This window comes from Triplophysa rosa, linkage group LG15 (assembly GCF_024868665.1).
Source record: "Triplophysa rosa linkage group LG15, Trosa_1v2, whole genome shotgun sequence".
Taxonomy (NCBI): domain Eukaryota; kingdom Metazoa; phylum Chordata; class Actinopteri; order Cypriniformes; family Nemacheilidae; genus Triplophysa; species Triplophysa rosa.
Window position 1 is genome coordinate 6,387,506 of NC_079904.1, and position 17,689 is coordinate 6,405,194.

The window sequence follows — 17,689 nt, forward strand, 5'->3', positions numbered from 1 at the left end:
ATTGTGTTTCTAAAAGCCATTTATAGTGACATTAATAAAGATTAAGGCCTACTCATGGCTTTGATTTTTTAATTAGTCCTTATTAAAATCCATTCAAAAGAAATGAAACCATTTTAGAGCAGTAATTAAAAATCTAGTATTTGCAGGTGTTGTACAGAAATCTGTGATACTTCTGAAGATTTATGTGTGCTGAGATTATGGGGTCAAACTTTTTTCCCCTCTGAGCCCAAATCACACATGCTGTACCGTAATGTGCATCTTTTTCACTACAGAGCGCAGGCAATAACTTCACAGGTTATAAGATATTAAGCTATAGTTATGTTCCCTGGGCTTAAAATAATTGGTGTGTCATACATAACAATAAGAAACTTTTTTTTTTACGATTAGAAAACACTCCTTTTCTCGTATGTGAACAATAGCAGGTGTGTACATGCATACTTGTACATGTTCCAAGAAAGACATTTTTTGTGTTGCTCTGCCCAATAACTTAGTACAAGAGAGCATGAAAATAGCAGAGAGAAACAAATGAGTTTATTATGTATAACAAATAGTCCAACTGTTGTGGTGTCTATAAAGACACTTTATAGGTGGAACCGAAAAGGAGCTAGTCAGTGTACTAATGGAATCACTTTAGGACTGTTTTACCCACGTCAGGTAAGTGTGCCGGAAATTAATGAATTTCTTCCTTAAAGTGTGAAAAATTAATAATTAATAATTGATACCAAGTAATTTGATGTGTAGTGATGTAGTGCAGTGACTAGTAGCCTATTACAGTATAAACATTTGTTGTAGTGCAAACTGTTACAGTAGGTCATGTAGTGCCAACTAGTGCCACTAATTGTTTTATTTTTTATATTTAAATTTAAACTTTCTATGCATGCCTGAAATTACTGTATGTCTATTTTAAAGATTGTAAAGTTAGCTCCTCGGCCGTTGAATCTGATTTTCCCAAAGTACGCTTTAGATTACGGCCCGCAATGTACCGCATAATTAAACAGGATTTACAGCATAAGTAATTGTAACAATAATGTACCTCTACAGTACATATCTGTAGATAAAGGGGAACAATATGTATAATTTGGGGAATAAATGGGTAAGAGTTGGGAAAATTAAAAAAATATTTATGAGGGAACTGCATGCCATATTAACTTAAAATATCAAAATAGATTTTGTACGTTACACATTAAAACTCATTAAAATAACTCATAATTAAAAGAAATGATTTGTGACCAACAATCCTAAAATCAATCAAATTCAAATTAATCCTAAAGTCAAAACTTAAAAGTCAAATTTACAGTTGACAGACAGCGTGCTTCATTCTTGCTGTTTTGCTTGCACAAAAACTGAACACATAATTTCCCCATATTTCGTGTTTGCTATAATAATACAATAAGAACCTCGTACTTAATTAATATCCAAAGTAGCTTATTTATGGGTACATTGCGATTACAAAAATGTAGTGTGTGTTCACGCTAAGATTGATGTATAGCAAACTGCAGGTCATGCATACCATGTAATATTAAAATAGTTACCCCTTAGTTTTAAAATACTTAAAGTATAAAAGTTTTTTTGAATTTTCTGACTTCTTCCCCAAACTTTGCATATTGTTCCCCTTTACCTACAGATATGTACTGTAGACGTACATTATTGTTACAATTAGTTACACTGTAAATTCTGTTTAACTATGCAGTACATTGCGGGCCGTAATCTAAAGCGTGACCAGTCATTCTAAGAGGCTTATTTAAAGCGACAACCAGCACTGGGACACCTTACTGCTTTATATTACTCTGGCACAGCTACTCTTAAAACCACACTACAACAAAGATGTCCATTTCCTCAGCAAATTAGTCATGGCAGAAACAGCTATGCACACATTACACTTTCTCTCCATCAGTCTAGTGCATATATTTTGTCACCTTGTTTCTCTGGTATTTGTTCTTTGGTTGAGACAATAGTTTGACACACAAGAAGTTTTTTTTGACACTCCTTGGTTTTTGCTTATTTACAGTATTTGGACATTTATGTTTGTCCTGTTCGTTACAATTTCTAAAATACAACACTGTACTGTGGAGATCTTACAGTTAATATATCCACAGTCCACAGTATTATATTGTTGCTTAGGTTATTTGTAATGTTTGAGAATATTTTTTAATCTGAAGTTATAATTTTTTAGATGATCTCAGTCCAACGGTGTGACACACACGAGAAGCTATGATCAAACTTAAATATGACAAATAGTGGTAAAAAAACTACTAAAACTGAATAGTTCAGAAAATAGTTTTCTGTAGTTATTGGAAAGAAAAGGTCCAAGTTGCCATTAAAAAAAAATCCATTATTCCATTGTCCCACAAGGCACTGCAATATTTTGCAATTTTTGTGTATTCTGGTGTATGTGATTAATGATTAATTGAAATTGATTGTTTTCTTTTTTTTCTTTTATTTCATTTGCTTTTTTCATTTTCTTTTATCAGATGCAAATGAGGATTCTTCATGAGCCACACAATTCACAAAAATATTAACCTCCTGCAATTCCTACTTCAGTGAGAAACATGGCTGGTAAAAGCAACGTATACAAATATTTTTATAATAATTTTTTTTTTTTTCACATTTTTACGTGACCCTTGATTTGACCAACCAGTGGTCCTCAGTCCTTGACTTGTATCTTCTTGCAGTTTTTGGTTCTAGACTTTTATTTTAAGCCAATCTTCTTGTTAAGCCAGTTTAGGTGTTGATTGAATTATGCACAATATTAATTTACTACCGCCTCATTTTGAATTGACAGTTTGAAAAAGTCCAGTGTTTGCGACCTTATGGGAGCATTCATGTGCACTAAGCTGGTAAATAATGTGTAATCCTTCTGAAGTGACTCTGTTGTAGCTGAAAGAGTTGGATTGAAAACCTCTTCCCTAGGGTTTTCAACAACAACAGTTCAGATACAGTATTTGCATAATATAACATAAAAGCAGATACGCAATCCATTTTCCCCCTTTCAAAGCACTGTAGTCCAACTGTAATAACTTTTATTTAAACATTGTGTCTTTTTATTTCCCAAATACAGGACAAATATTAAGGCATATTTTGGTACTTACAGTGGCTGTCCTGCTTGCCCATGTGTGTGAGGCTGAAGCAAATTTTTCCCCAGAAACAACAAAGGCTTTACAGGTGAACTTTATTTATATTACTATTAAATATGTGCATGTGCGTGTGCGTGTGTTTGAACATGATGTTCATACATTTGTATGTACATATAAAAGTATCTGTACAACTTTAAATGTCCAGTGTATAAAATATATCGGCATCTAGTGGTGAGGTTGTGAAATGCAACGAAAGACTCACTTCACCATTCACCCCTCCCTTTCGAAGCACTACAGTGTTTGCACGTTTAGGGCTACTTTAGAAACAACATGGTGAATTTCTTGCAGGGGGACACGCGGAGTATGTAGAAATAGCTCATTCTTTGGTAATAAAAACATAACGCTTCATTATGTAAGGTCTTTATACACCTCTGAAGACATAGTTGTGTATATCATATTGCATTTCTGTCTATAGATCCTCCAAAAAATGATACATTGGACCTTTAAATGAAAATCAGTAAATATATCAATACCCATATGTATTTCATTTTATTTCATTTTAGTTCAGCTACATGTATTCAGATGAACCAGTCCATCACATAAGACAAAGACGCGCAGGTCTGATTCATGATTTATGTTACGTCCTCTACAGTTTGTCCCAATAATAGTTTGATGTTAATTCTTTGAGAATATTGTGTTTAGGCCTGACCCTTCTTTACATAACTTTATTTAAGACAAATTATGTTGCAAATTAAACCTAATATTGTGTACTGATTTTGGAACAGCTTTTATTGACAAATTGTCATTGTTCATACAATTCAAAGCATGTAATGTGTTGTTTACATAACATTGTTTTGCAAATTACAAAATGTATGCAGTAATAAAAAAACAAAACACTGAGTTTACAATGCTGCAACTGTTGCAATATTTGCAGATTCATACACAGACTATACGGTTGAAATTGAGATAAATGCATCAAGCATCTCTGTGATTGATGAAATAAAGAAAGAGCTGGAGAAGATTCAAATCGCTTCCCCAGTTGCCAATCTGACATTATTGGAAGCAAACTTCACGACAGGTAAATAATATCACATCACCTTCTGACCACAAGTACAACAGTTACGACTTTACAGTTTGACAACACAGATCTGTTTAAAATAAACGTATGTGTTGTTTTCTTTCTTAGTGTGCAGCTTCTTTGACACTGAATACCAGTGCAGATGTGAGGCGCAGCATTTCTGGCCCTGTGACATGTGTAAATTATATAGAAGCTGTAACACTAGTAATGACGCATGCAGCTGCATCGATAATAAACCAAGTGGACAGTTCTGCCAAAAGACAAGTAAAAGAAGAAATATGTTTAAATTTTGGCATTTCTGTTTGTTAACATGCAGAATGACAGAACTGCTTACAAACTAGTTCTCGTGTTTTTCTCATTCCCAAAAGCTAACCCAGCATGTACACAACCACCAACAGGTACGTAAACATTCCCGTAAAAACTTCTCGTCCACTGCAATTAGATTTTATCTAATTATAATTTAACACATCTGTGTTTTGTATAATAATCAATAACAACTTAGATTTTAATTTCCATTACTGACAGTTTATGTTCTTTTATGTTGGTGCTGTTTTGATGCTCTAATAAACAACAAAAAAATCATTAGATTCCACTCCACAAATTAAGTTGATCAGTTGTCACGCTTTATACATTGTTTCATTCCAGATATTAATGAATGTCTCAACTCATCTTTGGTTTGTGGACCAAACGCATATTGTCACAATTCCAATGGAAGTTACTGGTGCTCTTGTTGGAGTGGATATAATGCAACAGTCCCGAATCTCACCATCAGCATCAATAACACATGCACAGGTGGAATCTGACTTCACATATTTTTGATGATCAATAATGACCTGGATGTTATCATGTATTTTTTGAAAGTTAAAGTTCTGAACTTGTGGTTTTTGTTTGTACCAAATGTTTTAGTGCTGGAAGCATTCATGCTAAAGCTAACAGAATAAGAATATTCTCTGTTTTTGTTTGGATGCTTAGAAGCAAAAAACAATCACTCAACATGTTAAGTTGGTCAGTTGCCATGTTTTAATCAATTGTTTCATTACAGATATTAATGAATGTCTCAACTCATCTTTGGTTTGTGGACCAAACACATATTGTCACAATTCCAATGGAAGCTTCTCGTGCTCGTGTTGGAGTGGATATAATGTCACAAAGATGAATGAATCTGTCAGTAGCAGTAACCCATGTACTGGTAAGTGTCTGAATCATTTATACGCATCATCACTGTTCTCAGTACTTATTGAGTGCTTGATGTAAAAGTGTCATTATTGTTTCAGATGTGAATGAATGTCAGGGGAATCCATCTGTTTGTGGTCCAAATTCCAACTGCACAAATGTAAATGGAGGTTACAATTGTTCATGTTGGGATGGATTTACTGCAACAGTCCCGAATCTCACCATCAGCATCAATAACACATGCACAGGTGGAATCTGACATCACATCTGTGTTTTCTATAATAATCAATAACAACTTAGATTTTAATTTCCATTACTGACAGTTTATGTTCTTTTATGTTGGGGCTGTTTTGATGCTCTAATAAACAACAAAAAAATCATTAGATTCCACTCCACAAATTAAGTTGATCAGTTGTCACGCTTTATACATTGTTTCATTCCAGATATTAATGAATGTCTCAACTCATCTTTGGTTTGTGGACCAAACGCATATTGTCACAATTCCAATGGAAGTTACTGGTGCTCTTGTTGGAGTGGATATAATGCAACAGTCCCGAATCTCACCATCAGCATCAATAACACATGCACAGGTGGAATCTGACTTCACATATTTTTGATGATCAATAATGACCTGGATGTTATCATGTATTTTTTGAAAGTTAAAGTTCTGAACTTGTGGTTTTTGTTTGTACCAAATGTTTTAGTGCTGGAAGCATTCATGCTAAAGCTAACAGAATAAGAATATTCTCTGTTTTTGTTTGGATGCTTAGAAGCAAAAAACAATCACTCAACATGTTAAGTTGGTCAGTTGCCATGTTTTAATCAATTGTTTCATTACAGATATTAATGAATGTCTCAACTCATCTTTGGTTTGTGGACCAAACACATATTGTCACAATTCCAATGGAAGCTTCTCGTGCTCGTGTTGGAGTGGATATAATGTCACAAAGATGAATGAATCTGTCAGTAGCAGTAACCCATGTACTGGTAAGTGTCTGAATCATTTATACGCATCATCACTGTTCTCAGTACTTATTGAGTGCTTGATGTAAAAGTGTCATTATTGTTTCAGATGTGAATGAATGTCAGGGGAATCCATCTGTTTGTGGTCCAAATTCCAACTGCACAAATGTAAATGGAGGTTACAATTGTTCATGTTGGGATGGATTTACTGCAACAGTCCCGAATCTCACCATCAGCATCAATAACACATGCACAGGTGGAATCTGACATCACATCTGTGTTTTCTATAATAATCAATAACAACTTGGATTTTGTTTTCCAATACTGACAGTTTATGCTCTTTTATGTTGGTGCTGTTTTGATGCTCTAATAAACAACAAAAAAATCATTAGATTCCACTCCACAAATTAAGTTGATCAGTTGTCACGCTTTATACATTGTTTCATTCCAGATATTAATGAATGTCTCAACTCATCTTTGGTTTGTGGACCAAACGCATATTGTCACAATTCCAATGGAAGTTACTGGTGCTCTTGTTGGAGTGGATATAATGCAACAGTCCCGAATCTCACCATCAGCATCAATAACACATGCACAGGTGGAATCTGACTTCACATATTTTTGATGATCAATAATGACCTGGATGTTATCATGTATTTTTTGAAAGTTAAAGTTCTGAACTTGTGGTTTTTGTTTGTACCAAATGTTTTAGTGCTGGAAGCATTCATGCTAAAGCTAACAGAATAAGAATATTCTCTGTTTTTGTTTGGATGCTTAGAAGCAAAAAACAATCACTCAACATGTTAAGTTGGTCAGTTGCCATGTTTTAATCAATTGTTTCATTCCAGATATTAATGAATGTCTCAACTCATCTTTGGTTTGTGGACCAAACACATATTGTCACAATTCCAATGGAAGCTTCTCGTGCTCGTGTTGGAGTGGATATAATGTCACAAAGATGAATGAATCTGTCAGTAGCAGTAACCCATGTACTGGTAAGTGTCTGAATCATTTATAAGAAAACAATCAGTTGTTATGGGGAACTTAGTAAAAAAAATTAATGTGTGTTTTACCTATTTGGATTTTTTTAAATATATATTTTTCAGTTTACTCTAATAAATCTAGTTTCACATTTGTGTATGAATCATTTATAGGATTTGAGCACAACATAAATTGTTTATGATACATTATTTGTATGATAATACTCTCAGTGCATTGTATGCGTCTCTGTTAGATTTCTGCATGTAAATGTTTTGCTGTAACTCTGTAGTGTAGTATAACTTTTATTGCAAGTATATTCTACAGTAACACCACCACCACAAACAGGTATACAGTAAAGCAGCATCTAAGATTTAGTGTTGACATGTATTTTTTTATTTAATTCGTTTTTTGTAATTCATTTTATCTATTTATTTTTTGCTAGTATACTCTACAGTAACACCGCCACAAACAGGTATGTATAAAATTTAAATGTTTGTTGATGGTGTAATTAGTCTCATATCTCATAAATTACTTCTTTATGGACAATAATATTGCAAACAATTTAAATAGATTTTGTATTGTTTATTATTTATTTATGTATTTATTTATTATGCTAGTATCTTCTACAGTAACAACACCACAAACAGGTATGTACAGTAAAGCAACATTTGAGATTCACCTTTTAATTTAAAATGTTTGTCTTTGATGATATTCTTCGTGTGAATCATACAAGATCATTTTTTTATTTTACACAACTTTAAGACGATAATCACACGCGCTTTCCACCAGCTTTTTTCGAGATGTTTTTCGACGTTCATACCAAAGCGATTTTCACTGGCGATGAGCTGAGTGAACGTGCAAATTCACTCCCTGACATAGATGGCGCTTAATGAAAAACAGAAATATCCCGGTACACAAGGTGGTGCTGCGCAACTTTATGCTTCTGACTCTGGCTTGTCACACAGAAGAAGAATTCATCTTGCTTCCTCTTCGTCAATGTGTGTTCGGCAAGAGCATTTTGTGCTTGAGCGCCACCGAGTCGTGTTTTACTGTAACTTCAGCAGCTCCAGGCACGTGAACAAAAGCGCCAATCTCATTGGTTGGGTAGTTTTTAACCCAAAAAACAAGAACGAGGCGTTTTTTTTTAAATGACGCTTTTACACCTGCTTTGGTGTGCACACTCACATTGGCGTCCTTTGTTTAGTCAGGAGGCGTTAAATGTCGACGACAAACGCGCGCAATTATCTTCCCGGTGTGGACAAGCCTTTATGTTGTGAACTGTTTAATTTCATTAGTATTAATTATTCATGTTTATTTGTTCATTTATTGCTAGTATATTCTACATTAATACCACCACAAACAGGTATGTTTGTTGACAATGTAGTTAGTGTGAATCTCACTTTTTTATTTTACATACAATAATGTTGCAATTCATTTTAAATAGTTTTCTGTAATGTTTATTGTTTTTTTTGCCAGTATATTCTACACTAACACCACCACAAAGAGGTACATACACTAAAGGAACATTTAAGATATGCCTTTAAATTGAAAATGTGGATATAATTATTGCGTGTATCCATAACATTTAAATTTTACACAATACTGTTGCAAACAGTTTTTATTCGTTTTTTAGTATTTTTATTATTAATGTTAATAATAACAATAATAATATGTATTTATTTATTGCTAGTATATTCTACAGTAGCACCACCACAAGCAGGTATGTATATAGCTTTAAAATTTGTCTGTTTGTGATAGTGTAAAAGAAAGAAAATTTTGAGATTTACATTATTGTTTTTTATATTATATAATTTCCTTATATTCTACAGTTACACCTCCACAAACCGATATGTCGGTTTATGATATAGTTTGATGCTCATAAAATTGTTTTCTTTCCACAAAATTATAAGTTTCATTTGATGATCGACTTTATCCAGTTTAAAAATGGACAGAAATTAAAGCGATACCTCTGCCAAAAAAAGAAAATTCTGTCATGAATTACTCGCCCTCAAGTCATTCGTCAACCCTAGGACCTCCGTTCATCTTTGGAACACAAATTAAGAAGGTCTGGGAGCTTTCTGACTCCCCCCATAGACAGCGACGTAACCGTCTTTCAGAGCGTAGAAATGTGAGTAATGACATCGTTGAAAATGTCCATGTCTGAATCCCAATTCACCTACTTATACTATGCACATTTGTCAATGGAAAAGTACATAGTACATTTCAGTGTGCAGAAAAACAATATGCAAGCACTGGGACATATTAACGCGAAACGGAAGTGGCTGCTGTTGCCTAGATGACACACGTGATTGTTAACATTCATTAAAATACAGCCCTTCTTTGCATTAAAGTATTAATTCATTCATTCATTCATTCTTATGTGATGTTTACTGTATACTTACATTTATTAATTCAGTGAAGCATCACTTATTTGATTTTATTAATTGAGTGAATTGAGTGACGTCACTAAACTCCGCCTACTCGCGGTGAGTTGTGGGTATTATCAGCTGTTAAAGTAAGCATCATTCTGCACTTCAAATTTCTACCGGAAGTAGTAGACCATCCGGGAATCTTTGGCATACTGTTTTCAACATACTACGATTTGGGACATACTAATTCTACTTTCAAATACTGTTTAGGATGAAGAGTATGCGGATTGGGACTCGGGGCATGTCACTCCAGTGGTTAAGCCTTAACTGTATAAAGTGACAATGATGCTTTTTGTGCACAAACAAAAATAACGACTTTATTCATCAATTTATTGACCATGTGACGCATGTGTGCAGGCGCGGATTAATGCACACGCTTGCCTAGGCTGCAGCCTAGGGGCCCCACTTGTTTAGGGGCCTCTGATTGGCCAGATTATTTTTTTATTTACTTCAGCGCGAACAAAAAATAGACCCTCATTGGCCCATAAAAAATATAACAAAAAATAAGACGTTGATTGGATAGATGTGACATTTGGGTCTCATCTGTCCAATCAGCTGCTGGTAAAATCATGTCAATCTTTTTCATTTGCGTCACTGCTATTGCTAGACGGCATAGCGGCAACATGTCCATAAGAAAGTACAATAGTGGAGCACAAAAACAGAAAATACAAAGGTTAAAAGAACGACGTGACTAAGATAGCAGCAGGAGGACTGGCAGCGCGCATTGGCTAACATCGTTGCTGCGTTCAGCGGTTGAAACAACTGCAGCGTTATCCTTAGCTGTTGCAGCAGTTAGCTCATCATGTTATTCCAGTTATTCCAAAGTAAATACATTGTAATCGGCTAAAGCGCATGTGCAGGGTTTGGTACCCTGGTGCGCAACGGAGTTCGCGTGACAGCTTTTACATTACCGTTTTTTCGCAAACCGTGCCCCGTTCCGAAGTAAACTTCATGCGTTACAGGCACCTGAAAGCCACCTAAGGGGGGGCCTCATCCAAAGAGCAGCCTAGGGGCCCCGGACCACTTTAATCCGCCCCTGCATGCGTGTGGTGCTGACGTAGAACGGTGGCTCCTGTGTCTGCTCAATACGCATGTGTTGTGAACGCTGGCTCCTGCGGCAATGCACACATAAGCCTTGTGGTCGTCCGGAGGCGCATAGGAGACTGATGAATGAAATCAGGAAATTGTTATAGTCGTCCTTTTTTGCCGGAGTATCGCTTTAAAGCAATGATAATTTGATTGACAGGGCTAATAATAACAGCTCCATCAACTGCAAAGCTTGTTACAAGATCTGGCTCAAGAATATAAGTGTTTAATGTGCCATGATCACTATTAATTTGAAAAAATGTTGTGTAAACCTGTCGATACACATACACATGTAATTGAACTTTTTCTTTATAGCTATTAAAATGTCAATGACAATTGATAAACCTTTCGATACCAGTCTCACCAAACCTGAAGACAGTCATTACAAAGATTTTGCCAAACAAATCCAGGATGCAGTGAGTATTTCATATTTCCTAGATAAAATAAATTTATTTTTGTATTTATTTGTTTGTGAAGGATATCAGACAATGCCTTATGCTACGTTTGGTGGGACTTACTGTGTTCTTGACATATTTCTTAATTTTTTCTATGATTTATCACTATGTCTCATTATGACAGATTACAGTTACACTCTTTAACACTGGTAAATCTATTCTTCGCACAGGCCGATTTCTTTTTTTGTAGCATGTGCCACATATAATATATGTCGCACTGTACTGCCCTGATATACGTATAATATATGTGTATACATTTACAGGTCGAACAAAGTTACAAAAGTCTGCCTAGCTACAAAACCGGTTCAGTAAATGTCACTGGCTTCAGGTACGGTCACATTAACAGTTAAAAATGTCTGTTTTATTATTGTTTAAGAAGCCTTTTGTTAATACAGTGTTCTCCGACTTGTGTGGTGTCGGGGGGGGACAAGGAGAGAACCCAAGCGCAGGCAGCTTGACACAAAACAATAATTTATTAACATGAAAATACAAAGCAAAAACCCACGAGGGGGTAAAACAACAACGACAAACGGAAAAAATCATAGACTAAAAAGGAACATAGACTAACTAACTGGACTAACTAAAACAACACTTGACATAACTTACACTGACTAGACTAGACTAGACAATACTTTACAGAACACGGGGCAGGAACAGGACGTGAAGTAGCAACAGACACGGAACAAAACGAACTAGCCCAGGACAGAAAACACAAGGGCATAATAAAGGGAACCAAATCAAGAGGGGATGAGTTGCGGGGCATGAAATCATTAACAATCAATAATGAGGAAACGAGGGGGCTGGGACATATACGAGACCAGAGAGAGCTCATGTTATGTCAGAACCAACAATGACATGTCTCTCTCCACACAAAACATGAGGCTCTGTCATGATCCTGCCACTAGATCAAGAAAGACATGACATGATGAGGCAGAATCATGACAGTGTGGTTTGTGTTTTGCTCCATAGACCTGGAAGCACTATAGCAGACTACACGATTATTGCAACCAACAGCAATCTGGATTTTACCTCAGCAAACATAAATCTTTACAACATTCTCTTGAGTAAAGGAATCACTGTTGCTGCCAATGGTTTTGCTCAGACTGGTGAGTGTAGTGAATGTTTAACACAAAGTTAAAACATTCACATGTTTTAGTTCTGTCATATATGTTACGTAGCTGGTGTGCTGTGTGTTTGTGATATAAGACATATGTTTTTATTTTCAGAACAAAAGCCCCTGATCAGTACATCAGGTAACTTATATCCTCAGCAAAAGTTGGAGCTGAAATGTCCCCAGTCTGTTAACAGAACAATAACATGGAAAGTTAATGAAAAAGATCCAGACAGCACAAAATATACCATTTCAGAAGACGGTGGCACACTTACGTTGAACAGTGCTGCTTACAGTGACCATGGTGAGTCTCAGGAGTGTTTTTTTGTGCTTTTACATTTTATACAGACATTTCTAAAATCGCTGGTTTCAAAAATCACAATTAAATAGCATATTTTCTTCCAACAATTAAACCTGACATCAACTGTACCATACCTTTCATTTCCTAAGCTTAAATAAAACTAAAACCACTTTTTTCCAAGGTTGCTTCAGCTACTGCGCACAGGTTGGCAAGTATCTACAAGCGTCTCTGTAAAGCTCTGCCCCGGAGAACCATTCACTTTTATAAATTGATGATTGGCTCTCCCTTCCCCATTCATAGTACCAGCGGTGGCGCATCTTGTTAATATCTATTACCTTAGGCCATACTCAATTGCAAAGCCAAGATGATTCCAAATCTGTATGGAACCAACGAGCTCTAAAAAAAGAAATCACCCTTTTTTTAGTACAAGCAGTTTCTTTTGTATAATGATGCTTCACCCTACATGTTTTTAATAACAATGGATCTGTATTTTCCCACTTGTAGGTAGATACTCATGCATCATGCAAACCGCTTCAATACCTTACATCCAGTGGCAAGATATTAGCATCGAACAAGAACCCAGTATCAGTGTGGGTGACAATGAACGTGTTTTTCCATGTGATGGAAGGACTGTTCAGTTAACATGCTATGTTAATGCAGACTACAGTGTCGAGTGGGTCCTGAATGTCAATGTGCAAACGTCAGGTTATACATAATGCATCCATTATTATTTACAATGAGAAAATCCACAATGTTTTTAATTATTGACAATAAATGTATTTCACTGTCTTCAATCAGAAATCGGGTCAGATTCCATCACAGTTAAATATATAGTACCAAAGGACAATTGTAGCAAAGAAATCTTAACCTGTCGACTAAAGGGTTTACCACAACTACTTGATTACAGTTATAGCACGAGGAGTGTCACGGTAAAGACGAGCACAGAAGGTAAGTTTTCAGTTTCTCATGAATTATATACTGCCGCAGCAAGTTTTTTATACGGTTGAGTTGAACTTGACTTAAATGTGTAAAGAACTCGCAAATATTAACCACCACTGCAGTGTCACAGACGCCAAATCGTCTATTGTGTAAATATTTTAAGAAATTAAACTACTATATCACACTCAGATGGTACTGTGAATAATACACATACAGAATATGATGTATTCAGATGTTTCGTGGCACCTAATCAAATATTTACAAACGCCAGATTTCACCTGTCAAGATAACACACTTGGATTTGGAAAAACAAATGATATGACTAAAGGACTGTGTGAGAATGGCAAGGAAGGAAGCATAACGTATAAATGCAAATCAAATGGTTGGGCAATAGAACAGGATGACTGTGTGCTCAAAGTTATCAAAGATCTTGAAAGCAAATTGCAGGTAATCTATTCATTTATTTGTGAAAAAATCAATCAACTGTCTGAAATGTTTCTAATAATCAGAATTGTTGTGCTTTGTATTGTAGGGTTTAGCTGTGACTGCTATTCCACAGTTTATGGCAGAACTCAGTAATGCTGTTGAGCAGAATAATGCTAGTGTAACCCAATCTGCTGCGACTGTCAAAACAATTGTTGAGATCCTCTCTAACATTGCTGATTTGTCAAAAAACATAACCCACAAAAAACCTGTTATGGAGGTATAGTCATGTTTTATTTGTTTGGTTATGGTGCGTTTAGCACATCAAAATGGCACATTTCTATTTATACTTAATTAGGTAAATAATTATATATAATAATGAAAATCGTAATAAATGTCATTATATAATTTTTTTTATTACATTTCCAGAGTTTCTTAAACACAGTGGACATCATCGTGTCAGATAATTCCAGTAAAACTTGGAATGATTTGAACAATAAAAACACGACAGGAAACACCAGCGTTAAACTTCTGGAAGCTATTGAGAATATAAGCGATCGACTTTCAGACGTGTTTGCAATTAATCTGTCATCTATTCATTTGAATAGAGTTACAATAAAAAACTCATTCAACCAAACATCTCAACTACCAAGCTCAACGACTCAGATTGTGATACCAAATATTTCTAAACCAACCTTCATAACTGTTATATTCTTTTCAAAGCTTAACGATGTTCTACCTACTCGTAATACCCCAAATAATGACAACAGGACATCCCAAAACCGTATTAATGGAGACGTGGTTGTGGTTAAGGTTAATGAAACAATTAACAACATTTCGTTTGGTTTTGACATCACAAATTCATCATTGGGAAATCCTCAGTGTGTCTTTTGGAACTTTGATCTCGACCGATGGGATTCAACTGGATGTAAAGTCAAGATAACCGGGAATGAAACAGACAAGGTTACATGTGAATGCATTCACACTACCTCTTTTTCTTTCCTGATGTCACCGTTTGCAATCACAGACCCTGTGAAACGCACAGCCTTAGCCTATATAACATACATCGGTGTTGCTATTTCAATGGCCAGCTTGGTTTTGTGTCTCATTATTGAGATTATTTTATGGAAGTCAGTGACACGAAATGACACGTCTTACATGCGGCATGTCTCAATAGTCAACATCGCTGTGTCTCTGCTGATTGCAAACTTCTGTTTCATCATTGGAGCTGCAATCGCAGATCAAGACATAAAACAAGAGCAGATGATCTCAGTGGGTCGCTGCAGTGCAGTGGTTTTCTTCATGCACTTTTTTTACCTGGCTTTTTTCTTCTGGATGCTCGTTTCAGCACTTTTGCTCTTTTACAGCACTGTCATCGTCTTTGGTCAAATGTCAAGAACTGAAATGATGGTCATTGCCTTCACAGTTGGTTATGGTGCACCTTTGCTCATAGCAGTTATTACTGTCGCGTTCACAGCTGGGCCTAAAAACTATGTTTCAAAAGAAAATGCATGCTGGCTGAACTGGAATCCGTCTCGGGCCCTGCTGGCATTTGTGATTCCAGCTCTGACTATCGTTTTCATAAACCTTGTGGTTTTGATTGTGGTTGTGTGCAAGATATTAAAGAGAGGAGTTGGTGCTGTAACTCGACCAGGTGAAAGACATATCCTTATAGTCATCGCCCGATGTGTGGCCTTCCTGACTCCTATCTTTGGTCTAACATGGGGATTTGGCATTGGAACCATGGTGTCACGTGACTTTAGCCTTCATGTGGTGTTTGCACTCCTAAATTCACTGCAGGTACTACTTTCTGTCTCTGTGACATTTATTATATTTATTTAAATGTTACAGTTTCTGTATGTTTCTCAAAGCCACTTTATTCATTTATTTTATAGGGAGTTTTTGTGTTGGTGTTTGGAATACTTTTAGATGGCAAGGTATGAGTTCATTCTGTTGCACTGTGTGCCTTGACACACATTCCTGTGATTCTAATGTGGTCGGATATGATTACGAATAACAAATAACGTAATTATTTTTGGAGGCTTTCAACACATTCTTTCATGTTATCTAAGGTTTAAGTCTATTTCTGTTTGCAGGTCCGTGAGACACTTGCAGGAAAGCTGTCACTGAGTAGCCTCGGTTCCAGTCCTACCAGGGTAAAATATGTTACAGTATATAAAGCACACTGCATGTCTTGCTGAAAATTAGTCCTGTAAAAAATAGACTTTCTGGTAGTTGGGGCACCAGAAACTAACTGTAGATCAGTGGTTCTCAAACTTTTTTGTTGTAAGGCATCCATTGTGTAGAGTGCATTGCTTTGCGGTCCCCCAAATAAAGACTTGTAATCTTAAACTTAAAATTTTAATTAAACCAAGAAAATATTCAGTTAAACAATGCTAAAACATCAATTCTTTTGGTTGGTGGCGTTGTTTTTCTGATGTTTGATTGCACAAAATTTATGATAAATATCTATATTTCTAAAATGCCACAAAATCTGTGGCCCCCTGGAACCATCTTGGGGCCCCCCAGGAGGCCACGGCCCCCAATTTGAGAACCACTGCTGTAGATAACCGTTTTCCCTGCAAAGTTACACATTTTCTTGTAAATTTGCAGTCTTTTTCTGTAATTTTAAGTTTTTGACCGAATTTCAAAAATACACGAAAAATCATAAAAACACAGGTTTTTGACATTATATGTGAAAAAATAACAGAAAAATTCTGTAAAATTACAGTTTTTTACAGTGTAGTGCCAATATATTTATTTTTCCCCCTGATTTATCTTGACTCTGACATTTCTAAATTACAGAGCACTAATGCAGGAATGTCATCTTCAAGTGGACTGGGTATCTTTGCAAGACTGCGCAGAAGTGAGTAAAACATTTGCGTCACTCTGGATTAAAAAAACTGAATCACTTGTTGTATTTCTCACGTTTAAATCACACTGGATTAAAGAGTCTGCCGAATGAATAAATGCACTGGATGTGTTAAAACAGTTCTTGAATAACATGTAACCATCTATTTGCAGATGTGTACAACATATCTAATCCCAGCGCAGCTCGATCTGCTAACAGCACCGGTGCTTCAGAGACCTTAATGAATCCCTAATTTATCATGTTATTAAATACAACCAATATCATTATTCAAAACTATTTAATCTGTTACGATGATTATTGTAAAATGAGGTGTACATTTTGTCATTTAACAAACAAATAATTCTGTTGTCAGTGGTTAGTAAGCACTTTTATTTATTTCATTTTAATCATACATTAAAGTCATAGCAAGTTATAGCAACAGCAAAAACACAACCATTAAACAGTTCACTATTTGGGAAAAAGAAAACAAATTGAACACACATTGACCTCGGGTAAGCTATCACAATGGAACGAGTCATTACTGCCAAATATTGTTTAAGCTAAATGTTCTTTGGTTAGTTGTTTGTTTGACTGCTACAGCAAAAATATAATTATATTAAGTTCGGAAGGTATAATAACTAGGTGTTTGAAATCAACATACCCTTGTGTAATGTGTAAGCCCTATATTCACTTTACATTATAATATTAATATATTATAATTAGTTGAACATTGTTGTCCTTTTTCTTGTTTTGACATCGTGTTCTTCATCATCTGACTGGATTGCTGTAGACTTTTCTTGTGCTGAATTATTTAAAAAAACGGTA

General features: G+C 35.6%; 1 protein-coding gene across 8 annotated transcripts; it reads left to right on the plus strand.

Moving 5' to 3' along the window:
* The first annotated feature begins 481 nt into the window (after positions 1–481).
* Positions 482–17,470, plus strand: LOC130565656 (adhesion G protein-coupled receptor F5-like). 8 transcript variants are annotated; one of them, XM_057352589.1, is made up of 33 exons: positions 483–654; positions 2,472–2,556; positions 3,059–3,162; positions 3,638–3,692; positions 4,009–4,152; positions 4,261–4,416; positions 4,521–4,550; positions 4,798–4,944; positions 5,195–5,341; positions 5,427–5,573; positions 5,769–5,915; positions 6,166–6,312; positions 6,398–6,544; positions 6,740–6,886; positions 7,137–7,283; positions 7,712–7,741; positions 7,887–7,916; positions 8,603–8,632; positions 8,746–8,775; positions 8,960–8,989; positions 11,100–11,200; positions 11,503–11,567; positions 12,209–12,345; positions 12,466–12,654; positions 13,156–13,356; positions 13,450–13,599; positions 13,862–14,037; positions 14,123–14,293; positions 14,443–15,813; positions 15,909–15,950; positions 16,110–16,169; positions 16,819–16,879; positions 17,038–17,470. In XM_057352589.1, exons 2-33 carry the CDS (start codon positions 2,550–2,552, stop codon positions 17,115–17,117), a joined length of 4,626 nt encoding a protein of 1,541 aa, XP_057208572.1. In that variant the 5' UTR covers positions 483–654; positions 2,472–2,549; the 3' UTR covers positions 17,118–17,470. The 8 variants fall into 8 exon arrangements, with proteins under 8 accessions (XP_057208576.1, XP_057208579.1, XP_057208577.1 ...); XM_057352593.1 differs by lacking the exon at positions 6,740–6,886 and having other exon boundaries at positions 482–654; XM_057352596.1 differs by lacking the exon at positions 6,398–6,544 and having other exon boundaries at positions 482–654.
* The last annotated feature ends 219 nt before the right edge of the window (positions 17,471–17,689 follow it).

Coding starts and splice junctions, on each gene's coding strand:
- LOC130565656 (XM_057352589.1), top strand. Junction 3,163..3,637: donor AAACAACAAAGGCTTTACAG/GTGAACTTTATT, acceptor ATTTCATTTTAG/TTCAGCTACATGTATTCAGA. Junction 16,170..16,818: donor TCGGTTCCAGTCCTACCAGG/GTAAAATATGTT, acceptor TCTAAATTACAG/AGCACTAATGCAGGAATGTC.